The sequence below is a fragment of the Miscanthus floridulus genome, chromosome 7 (genome assembly GCF_019320115.1).
Source record: "Miscanthus floridulus cultivar M001 chromosome 7, ASM1932011v1, whole genome shotgun sequence".
Taxonomy (NCBI): domain Eukaryota; kingdom Viridiplantae; phylum Streptophyta; class Magnoliopsida; order Poales; family Poaceae; genus Miscanthus; species Miscanthus floridulus.
The window spans coordinates 6,322,325-6,333,265 of record NC_089586.1 but is presented as its reverse complement, the minus strand read 5'-3'; the positions used below and the strand labels follow the sequence as shown (position 1 = coordinate 6,333,265).

The 10,941-nt window shown below is 47.5% G+C and overlaps 2 protein-coding genes across 2 annotated transcripts; both read right to left on the bottom strand.

Moving 5' to 3' along the window:
* Window positions 1–1,505: 1,505 nt before the first annotated feature.
* LOC136462420 (BAG family molecular chaperone regulator 7-like) lies at window positions 1,506–4,716 on the bottom strand. The gene is made up of 3 exons (XM_066461521.1): window positions 3,525–4,716; window positions 2,822–3,097; window positions 1,506–1,982 (listed from the first exon to the last, which is right to left on the bottom strand). Exons 1-3 carry the CDS (start codon window positions 4,242–4,244, stop codon window positions 1,791–1,793), a joined length of 1,188 nt encoding a protein of 395 aa, XP_066317618.1. The 5' UTR covers window positions 4,245–4,716; the 3' UTR covers window positions 1,506–1,790.
* Window positions 4,717–9,291: 4,575 nt separating this feature from the next.
* On the bottom strand, window positions 9,292–10,681 carry LOC136462419 (L-lactate dehydrogenase A-like). Its single transcript, XM_066461520.1, has one exon. It carries the CDS (start codon window positions 10,583–10,585, stop codon window positions 9,518–9,520), a length of 1,068 nt encoding a protein of 355 aa, XP_066317617.1. The 5' UTR covers window positions 10,586–10,681; the 3' UTR covers window positions 9,292–9,517.
* Between the last annotated feature and the right edge of the window lie 260 nt (window positions 10,682–10,941).

Here is a 10,941-nt window from a genome sequence, read left to right as displayed (position 1 = left end):
AATACCGTATTCTGAAAATCAAACTGGAAAGAGGGAGAAGGATTATGACCACACAATTTAGTTGTGGTTTCGCTCAATTCAGCTTACACTCTTCATGTAGGCCCAACTCCTTTTGGGTTCCACCAGCCCCAATTTACGAATGGCACTGGGCCAGGCCCAACGGGGCCTGTCATCCGATTCAACAACGGCGGCCTCATAAACCCAGCCCACACGCAGATTGACATGTTCTTTTCAAATTCCTCGTGAGCTATTAAAAAAGATCGTAATCCCCTATGAACCACCGAAAAAGTTCAGTGGTCTTCAGCGTCAACTTTTTTTTGCCCTCCATGCCACTGCCATCAGATTGAACCCTAACGGTGTCAAACTGCAGGTGTGAAAAGTCGAAAATACCCTTAAGTCTAAATATGTCATTAATTTTTTTTAAGCATCTTAACGACTTCAAATGGAAAAACTCAAAACTTCAAATGGAAAATACCCTTAAGATATGATTAAATGAAGATATGATTTGATATGATTAATATATCTTAGAAAAAATCACATATTTTTACGGTATTAAAAGAAGATGATTTTTATATGAAAATTATAGATCTCGACGAGATCTACAACTTTCTAGTTTTGAGTTTTTCCATTTGAAGTCGTTAAGATGCTTAAAAAAATTAATGATATATTTAGACTTAAGGGTATTTTTGACTTTTCACACCTGCAGTTTGACACCGTTAGGGCCCAATCTGACATCAGTGGCATGGAGGGCAAAAAAAAGTTAGAGCAGTGGTGCTGAAGACCGCTCAACTTTTCTAGTGGCTCACAGGGGATTGCGATCTTTTTTAATGGCTCACAAGGAATTCCCCCTTCTTTTTAAGACGTCATACATCTGTGTAGTACAGCAAATATTTCAAGCAAATCCAAGGATGCCAAAATTAAGGTATAGGACTGAAAAATAGTACTTCCTCTGTTCCATACTGTAAGTCCTTTTGATATTTCTAGATACATAGGTTTACTATGTATATATAGGGTGTGTTTGGTTGAGCTGTGGCTGTGGAAAAAAGCCGCTGCGGGCTGTGAGCTGTGGAAAAGCTGCTGTGGACTGTGAGCTGTAGAAAAGCTGAAAGTTGTTTGGTTAAACAAGTATAAAATATACCTTCTATCTTTATCTCTCTTGAAACAACTATGGAAGAGCTTTTTATTCCACCAATTTCGAAAAGCAGAAAACCAAAAACCAAAAACAGGGTCAAACCAGCTTTTAAAAATGTACTACGAAAAAACAGCTGCTTCTGAAAAAGCAGCCTCCAAAAGCAGCTCCTTTGGTTGGGCTTTTAGCTTTTGAGGCTAAATTCAAAGCCAAAAGCCCAACCAAACAAACCCATAGGTATATAACAAAGGCCATGTATCTACAAAAAACAAAACAACTTATAATTTGGTTTGGAATGGAGAGAGTACTATTTATCCCAAGCACAGAACGCTCAAATATTAGCAAAAGCAGCAGGTCAGAGGCACCATATCACATTGATCAACAGATGCCAATTTATTAGAGTTTCACCACCCATGATGGATGAATCAGTTTACAAACACACACGTCTGGGACATCTGGGAACAGGGGAATACCTAGTCCAAACATAACATGGATCATACTGCTATGACGACATTACAAGGAACAACATTCTAGGAATACAACATCACAAAGTTCAACTAGCAAACATCTGAACAGGGGAGTCCTCAGCAGCAGCACAAACTGTAGTCCGCATGACATACAACTACAAACATGTCATCACTGATGCACTTCACTTGCCCTCCTACACAATTCTGACGACATTCTTAACACCATCCCTCATCTCCTTTGGGATGGCTCCGCCTTCTGGGAGATCAAACTTCCTGCGGCTCAGCGTCCTCGGCTTCCCTGGTAGCTGAGGGTCCACGATCTCCAGCATTCCCTCAAGTTCCTCAAGCATGGATCTCTTTGCGTTGCGAACCATGTAGTCTGGTCCCTGTTAAGCACAATGATTGACAAATGAAACAGGGTCATAAGGGGATCGGCTCATCAAATTGTTGCCTGTTGCAAATTATTTGGATCAACAGAGGAACATGGTCTTTGATAAGAGATCATTAAAGAGTTTCGAGCCCATAGAGAGCGATGTAATTTCAGTTATACAGTCCATACTGTAATATAGGAGGTTCTTTCCAGCTGTGTCTTAAGGTTGTTATCCACCGCATAAATCGACAGCTTAGGTAAAGGTGCATGGAATTGTGAGGTGGCTCCAATAGTGGCTAGAAAAACCAATGCTTGACATTAAAGTTGATGCAGTGAAAAAATGGGTAACACAGTAGCAACTAACGCCATAACACTTAACTCTTATCACCAATCCTCCTAAATAGATCACCATGGGATACTAGGGAGAGCAAATTTAATTGTCTGGGAACTAATTATTCATGCCTGACGAAGACAGTCATAGCATATATCATCTACACCAATGATTATACAATAGAATCAACTGTGAAAATGAGAAGCAACTCTATTACATGTTCAATATTTTTTAGGCAATGCACATGTTTGATATAAGAAATCCTAGTGATAACGCCGCAGAGCATGTCAACATCTCTAATGTCCGGGATGGCATCAGTAACAACTATCAAGGTAATTTCTAGTACTCTAAACAACATTGCATAGTACTGAGTGCTGACAGATTCTGGTGTGAACAATCATAATAAACAGTACAGCAGTTGCCATTTGTTGAAATCACAACTGCGCATGCTGAATTTATGCAGAATGCAAGTCTAATATTTGGCGTTAACTCACGAAGTAGCATCAAACAGATTGAGAATTTACCTCAAGGGCATCAACTGTCAGTAGCAGGACAATGATCTTCTCAGCAAACCTCTGGCGCTCTTCAGTGTCATGTGCAATGCGGCGGCGGTATGAGATGTTGTAGAAGAATGACCTGATGTCCTTGAGCTTGGCTTTTGCAACCGCGAGATCGCGAAGACAACGGAGCACTTGGGTGCGATGGGCCAGGTGCGCCCTGTAGTTCATCTGGATGAGCAGTGCGGCATCCTGTGGGGAAAGTTCCTTCCTCTTGCCCTTGCAGTGGTTCATTTCAAAAGCCTTGGCAGAAGAGCATGATGTCAGTACTCAGTACAGGTGTGAACAATTTCAATTCAGTGTAGTTTGTAGCTAAATCTCAGTATCCCCCCCCCCCCCCCCCCCCCGAGGTGCTCATCTTGGCTCCGCCACTGAGTATCAGCCTTGCCCTTAAGAAAGAATGCAATGTCAAAGACGGTCTCAAAAGGACATTGACACCTCAATAACACTAACTAACCTCACCACCCAAAATCCAAGTTTTCCATGGACGGGTTAGCAAGTGAAGCTAGACAGATTGGAAATGGCATGTCACATTTCCCACAGATCAAACCGAGCTCGAAACCTAGCAGCAGGAACTGGGCACCTAAAATTTAAAGGTTGAAACGTTTTGTGCACAACATTTGACCAAATCCAGCCCAAACTATAGTAGAGCACAAAGATCTCATCTGACCTTTCTGATGGCGACGCATCCGGCAGTGTTGTCCTCGATCTCGACGATCTCCACATTGCCCTTCTTCGTTTTCTGCTGCTTGTCCTCCTTGACTTTCTTCTTAACGTCAGTGGGCTTCTTCTCCTTGTCGTCATCGTCGTCATGTTCGCCGTAGGTCTCCTCGACGGAGTAGGAGTTGGACCAAGGCTCGAGGCAGCCCTTGCCCTTGATCTCCTTGGCCCACTTGACCTTGGTGGCGCCGGCGGCGGACGCCTTGGACTCCCACTTCCACTTGCGGTCGAATCCGTCGTGGTGGGGCGTCCTGAGCTCGGCCTCCCACTTGAGGTTCCTGCCGCCGGCGGGCCTGTCCTCGGCGGCGTAGGTGTACTTGCGGCGGGGCGGGGCGGGGGTGAGGGCGAGCGCGCGCTCGAGGGCGGAGATGCGGTGGCCGAGCGCGTCGCGGAGGAAGGGGTCGAAGCCGTCGAAGGCCGGGCACCGGGGCGCGGCGGCGTGGGGCGGCAGGAGGAGGTCGAGGTCGAAGGTGTCGATCAGGGAGGGGGAGGTGAAGCCGAGCGGGCAGGAGGTCGGGTAGAAGGGGTGGTCGTCGAGGAGGAAGCGGTGGTGGGCGGAGGCGGAGATGTAGGGGCAGGACGAGGTGGTGGTGGTAGGGAAGGAGAAGGATGGGAAGAAGGGGTCGTCGTCGACGGCGTGGAGGCGCTGGAAGTAGCGATCGCGGCTCATGGTGGCGGTGGATGCGGAGGGGGTTTGGACTGAGTGGAGCCGCGGCGGCTAGGACATGCCAAGGGGGAAGAGATGATGGCCTCTTGTTAGTGTGGTCGCCATGGCCATGATGTGAAGATGAAGCGCAGGACGACTGGCTACCTGAGATCCGGCACGGCGCCGCGCACAAGATCCGACCGTGAAACACGGCCACGCCACCTACTGGCTACTCCTGCAAAGCAAACAGGGAATGTGGGGGAATCTCTATGCTCTTGCTTGTGGACACCGCATCGGGATTCGAGATGGCAGCCATGTGAGCGTCATGCTTGCTTTCTGGTCTCGTCTGGTTCCTGCTGCTGCGGCTCACGTGTTCACACCCAGAACTGGGCACCCGGCCAGGCAGACAGCACGAGATCCTCAATCCTCATCCTACCTCACCGGGACCCACCGGCCCATGGCGGCGGGCGGCCATTGCCGAGCAACGGGCATGGCCAGCCAGGAAACAGAGGCCGTCACGCCCTGTGTTGAAGAAGAAGAGAAAGCAGAGCGTGGCAACTTCCCAATTGGACGGTGGGCCTCCATCTGCCCCAACTTTTCAGCCCCGGCCTAGCATGCATGCGTGTACGGGCCGGGCCTCCATGTGCCCCCCAACTTTTCAGTCCCGGCCTAGCATGCAGGCGTCTACGGGCCTCCTCTCCGACCCTCCTGCAGGCATCGCGGCCCACATATCTGAGCCAAGAAGCCGGCCTGCTCCACGTCTTCTGAAAGCCCTGACCTAGACTGAGTTGCAGATTTTTCTTTTCCTTTTCATAAAAGCAAGGAAATTAGGGAGTTCATGGATTTGTCCACTGGTTGAACGTTGAAACCGTCAGAGGATAGAGATACGCAGCATTGAACACGTCGAACTTTTGGAGTCACCTAAACACGAAATGCAGGGCGTGCCAAAAAAATAAAATAAATCATGAGCAGATCAGTGAGGAACATATACCATTTTAGCAGCAACCTTCATTAAAACTGTTCCACGACCCACAACTCACAACATCTTTTCCACGGCCACAGAAACACCATTAGCCTATTCATCTACTCTGGAGGCACCTTTGATCCTTTCTGTAACAGTGCTCGTTGTTTTTCTAGCACGGGAGCTTTTAGGGGCCGTTCGGATGGTATAGAAACCAGCCAAAAAAAACACCGTTCTTGGATGAAAAATACTGTTCACGCTCTCACAAATTCCTCTAGATTATTCCAAATTCCTCCCAGCGAACTGGACGTTAGTGTGACTTCCTCCGTTAGCCTTGATACCCATGCCAATGTTTGTATTGTCCCCAACTTGTGTGTTATGTGTTTTTTATGTCCTGCGAGGATATTCACCATCCCCGTGTTAAATTATAGGCGTATCACAATAATAGGGAAAAATTATAATAAGAAGAAAGTGTGAAATTGATCATAATTACAAGTGATGGAGCAGACTTAATTGCATCAGTGCCAAAATCAAACAAAACAGATCCTTTACTCGATGTCACGGCATATTCCGACACGGACTGGACGGGGTGCCCGGACACCCGTAGTTCAACGTTGGGCTTCTGTGTCTTCTTGGGCGATGCACTGTTCTCTTGGTCATCCAAGCGACAACCGACGGTCTCCCGCTCCAGCGTCGAAGTTGAATACCGCGCCGTCGCCAACGCCGCTGCTGAATGTAATGGCTCCGGCAGCTCCTCGGTGAACTGCGCTGCGCACGTTGACAAGGCCACGGTCGCCTACTGTGACAATGTTTCCGCTGTCTACAGTCCAAGAACCCGGTGCACCACAAGCGGACCAAGCACATCGAGCTGGACATTCATTTTGTTCGCGAGCGCATTCAGCTGGGTGATCTCCGCGTTCTGCACATGCCCACCGGAGAACAGTACGTCACGTGATGACGAACAGGCTGCCTACCTCGACGTTTGAAGCTTTCCGTTCCAGTCTGTGCGTCGTACCCACATCGTCGTGACGACCCCACAGACTACGGGGGGTGTTGTAACCTACAGTTTTGTACGGTCTAGATTAGCGCTGGTCACCGCGGCGACGCGACGTCTCCCACGATGTAACTCATAGTGAAAATCCGCTCTTACAAGGGTGGGAGTGGGATCGATTTGGATGAGATGAAAATGCAGCTTCTCTCAACTCCATGTCATAGTTTACTATGACAAATTGTTTTACCAAATATTTTTTATTAAAAAAGCTTCAACTCTATTAGTGTAGCTGCTCTTAGAGCTAAAGTAAAAAAATCCGTTTCATTAGTGAAGCAAGTTGTTTTACCAAATATTTTTTATTAAAACAACTTCAACTCTATTAGTGTAGCTGCTCGTAAATCTGCTTCATTAGTGAAGCAAAGCTGTAACAAAACAGGACCGGCCCTAATATCACTACTATGACAAAGGTATGTTTGACAATTTGGTCCATCTTTAAAAATAGGTACAACATAGTAAAATTCATAACTTTTCCAAATCAAATTAACTAAAGACAAACTTTATATCAAAGTTGTAGTAATCGAAAAGATTTACAACTTTTTAGTTGATGAATTTTTCATTTAAAACCATTTAATGCCTTATTTTCAGTTCTCATAATCATAATTTGAATTTTGACATTTTAATTTTTTTCAAATGACCTTGAACGGAGAAACGGCTTAAATCAATGCCATAGTACTCGAATGGATTGGTAACTTTGTAGTTGGCTACTTTCTTTATTTGAACTCATTTAGTACCTAGAATAACCAAGAAATTTTGTTTCATCATTTTAAAACTTTTTAAAGTACCTCAGATGGAGAAACAATCTAATTAAACCAAAGTTGTAATACTCGAAGAGCTCTAATACTTTTCAATTCAAAATTCTTTTATTAAAATTCATTTAGGGTCTGAATATGCATTGCAACATTCATGAAAGTGAATACAAAATAAATGTATCCACCACTTAATCACAAGTGACTTTGTGGCATAATGGTAATAAGGAAGCACCAACAGAAGCTTGAGGTCGTGAGTTTGATCCCATGGGCGTATGCATGCGTATTTCAACGTGAAAAATCTTGTGTCCTGTGGCTTGCATTTTTTTTAAAAAAAATACTATATTTTTTTCTCCGATTTACAAATTCTAGAAAACGAATCATATATAGAGACGGCTCAGATTCAGCCCGCCTCTATAATTCAATCTCTAGAGGCGGGCTGGGATTCGGTCCACCTTTAGAAATCTATTTCTAGAGACGAGCATTTTATTTAGGATGCCTTCAGCTGAGCTTCCAAATCTGTTGGTGAAAAATCTTGTGTCCCTAGGGCTTGCAATTTTTTTTAAAAAAAAATTGCTGTTTTTTTCTCCGATTTACAAATTCTAGAAAACAAATCATATATAGAGACGGCTTAGATTCAGCCCGCCTCTAGAAATCAATGTCTAGACGGGCTGGGATTCGGTCCACTTTTAGAAATCGATTTCTAGAGACGAGCATTCAGATTTATGGTGCCTTCAGCTAGGCTTCCAAATCTGTTGTGACTTCTCAAAAAGCCAAAAGCCAACCAAAAGGCACTGGTCAAAGTTGTGGCTTTCAACAAAAGCAGCTTTCATGCACGTAGCTGAAAACCCACATTTACTCTCGAATTGCTTCCACTGGCTTTGGGAGCGAGACATTTGTTAAAATTACCCGCTTGCCACTGGTTATACACATGAGCATACCAGTTCGTTCTTTTCCCAAATCAAGCGAGCGCGAGCTCCTTCTCCCCCCGTCCTCTCCTGCTCCACCATCCTCTCTTCCACCCTGGGGCTAGGGTTCTAGGTCAGCGGGCGCTGGAGGGTGCCCATGGCTTCCCTCCACCCCTCCTCTCGTCCTCTGCTACAGGGGGAGGCCCGTGAGTACCTTCTCCGCTCGCGGCTGATGAGCTCACGACGGCAGGGGGAGGCCTTGGCGGACGAGCTCACGGACCCTCATTGTGCGGATCAACGATGGCCTGAGGAAGAAGAAAATGTGCAAAAAAAGGGTGAATATGTATAGAGAGATTGACATGTGGAGTCGTAGAGGGCATGTGGGGCCACTGATATAGTAGCGTCTATCGGTTTCAAAGTTGTTTCAAACGAACGGTTTTTTTTCTTTCTCACAGCCTATAGCTCATAACAACTGTTCCACGGCCCACAGCTCATAACATCTTTTCCACGGCCACAGAAACACCATTAGCCTATTCATCTACTCTGGAGGCACCTTTGATCCTTTCTATAACAGTGCTCGTTGTTTTTCTAGCATGGGAGCTTTTAGTGCGACTTCCTCCATTGGCCTTGATACTCATGCCAATGTTTGTATCGTCCCCCACTTGTGTGTTATGTTTTTTATGTCCTTGCAGGATATTCATCATCCCCATGTTAAATTATAGGCGTATCACAATCATGGGGAAAAATTATATTTCAATAAGAAAAAGTGTGAAATTGATCATAATTATGAGTGATGGAGCAGACTTAATTGCATCAGTGCCAAAATCAAACAAAACTGATCCTTCCTTGCAAAAAGAAATTGAGGATAATGTTATCGTCTATGTGTTATGATGAAACAAACCAAATGCAAAATTAATACTAACTGAGAGCATCTTTAGCAGGAGCCTTCAAATTAGTGCCCCTACTTTGATTTGAGGACTCTCCTTATATTTGAGGGCCTGGTTTTTGTCTCTGCTCCGGCAGGAGCCATTAAATTCTTTTAATAGTCACTGACAATTCGGATGCACTTGTCATCCTTAATGCTCTACCAGCTGAGCTATCACAACGCAAATGGAAGGAAACTGTCGTTTCGGAGCCTGACATAGAGCCCAGAAATGGGTGTGGGAGGGAGGATTTGGATGTCCATCCAAATAAGCTTGGCATAGAGCACCCACAAATGGGTGCGGGACGGAGGATTTAGGTGTCCACCCAAGTTTAAAGGCTCTAATTGGTGTCCTGCTGCACCTCTATTTTTTACTAGCCACCCATATTTAGCTACGGGCTCAAGTAGAGGTCCTGCTGGAATTGTTGTAACCCAACTGGAAAACACATAGTTTTATCAAGTTACAAGGTAGGCATACATACAGATTCAAAATACAATGGTGTCAAGACTTGCATTGAGAGCTAGCAAATGATTACATCGCACGATAGATGAACCAAATGCTTGCTCCATGCATAATTTTACAGCACAAAATAAAAATCTTATTTGGTCGCCTATATATAATTAACAAGCGGCATTAATAATGAACTCCTCCCTTCCCCTTCGTCGTCCCAAAACAATAATATATGATCAGATCAGCTATAGTTTGAGCCTAGAGGCCGAGGAGCCGAGTGTTCTCCCAGAGCGTCTTGGCGGAGCGGCGGAGCCTCCTGGTCTCCTCGTCGGTGAGCTCCATATCGGCGACGCCGAGGACGCCGGCGCGGCCGAGCCTGGCGGGCAGGCTGAGGAACACCTCGTGGTCGTCGGGGATGCCGTGGAACCCGGCGGCGAGCACGGACACGGGGTGGATGCGGCGCTGGTCACGGAGGAGCGACGACACGAGGTTGGCCACGGAGTAGCCGATGGCCCACGACGTGTATCCCTTGAGCCCGATGACCTCGTAGGCGCTGTCGACGACGGCGCGGCGGATGCCCTCCAGCGCCTCCTCGCCGAAGCTGCTGTGGCTCTCCTGCAGCGACTTGAGGACCGGCATCCCGGCCACGCTCAACGTCGACCACACCGCCACTGAGCTGTCGCCGTGCTCGCCCACCATGTACGCGTTCACGTCCTGCGCGTTCACGTCCAGGTGCTCCGCCAGGAGGAACCGGAACCTGGACGAGTCCAGGTTGGTTCCCGACCCGATGACGCGGCTCACGGGGAACCCCGACAGCTTCCAGGCCACGTAGGTGAGCACGTCCACGGGGTTGGAGACGATCAGCAGGATGGCGTCGGGCGAGTGCTCCGCTAGCGCCGGCACGATCTTGCGGAACAGCGCCACGTTCCGCTGGAGGAGGTTGAGCCTCGTCTCCCCCGGGATCTGCCGCGCGCCCGCCGTCACGATGGCCAGGTCGGAGCCCCTGGTGACGGGCATGTCGGTGTCGGACACCAGGCGTGTGCGCGGCAGGAACGCCGCCGCGTGCTGCAGGTCCAGCATCTCCCCGCGGAGCTTATCCGGGAGCGCGTCCACCAGCGCGATCTCGTCGGCGAGGTCACGGGTGAGGATGGTCTGCGCGATGGCCATGCCCACGTTGCCAGCGCCGATGACGGACACCTTGGTCAGCCTCCGCCAGTGGTGCAACGTCGGCGTGGAGTCCATTCCGTCGGCCACCGGGCGGAAGAAGCCCGCGGAGGCGCCGTTGGCGTCGAAGCCCAGCTCGGAGAGTGACGTGGCCTTCTTCATCTTGCTGACTTGCTTTGCCTGCTGACGCTGCTGCTGCTAGCCCTGCTAGTTGGAGGGAGCAACGGGAAGTATTTGTGGGTGTTTAGGGAGCCTTGGTTGTTTGCTGATCGATGCTGTGTGGTGAGATGATAAGGGCTGCTATTTATAAGCTACTAGCTAGTAGGTTAACTAGGAGCTAGGTAGCTAAGCGCCTAATAAGCCCCCTGAAACTGAAACCAACCGGTTTCAGCTTAACTCTGCGTCTTTTTCGATCGATCTTTCTGAAAGAAAAAACCTTTTTGAAAAATGAAATGATACTAGCTTGACTTTATTATATATAGATATAGGTAGCCAAAGCAAATCAATGGCGTCTGTAT

Coding starts and splice junctions, on each gene's coding strand:
- LOC136462420 (XM_066461521.1), bottom strand. CDS start 4,244: ATGAGCCGCGATCGCTACTTCCAGCGCCTCCACGCCGTCGACGACGAC. Junction 3,098..3,524: donor GATGCGTCGCCATCAGAAAG/GTCAGATGAGAT, acceptor TCTTCTGCCAAG/GCTTTTGAAATGAACCACTG. Junction 1,983..2,821: donor TGACAGTTGATGCCCTTGAG/GTAAATTCTCAA, acceptor TGTGCTTAACAG/GGACCAGACTACATGGTTCG.
- LOC136462419 (XM_066461520.1), bottom strand. CDS start 10,585: ATGAAGAAGGCCACGTCACTCTCCGAGCTGGGCTTCGACGCCAACGGC.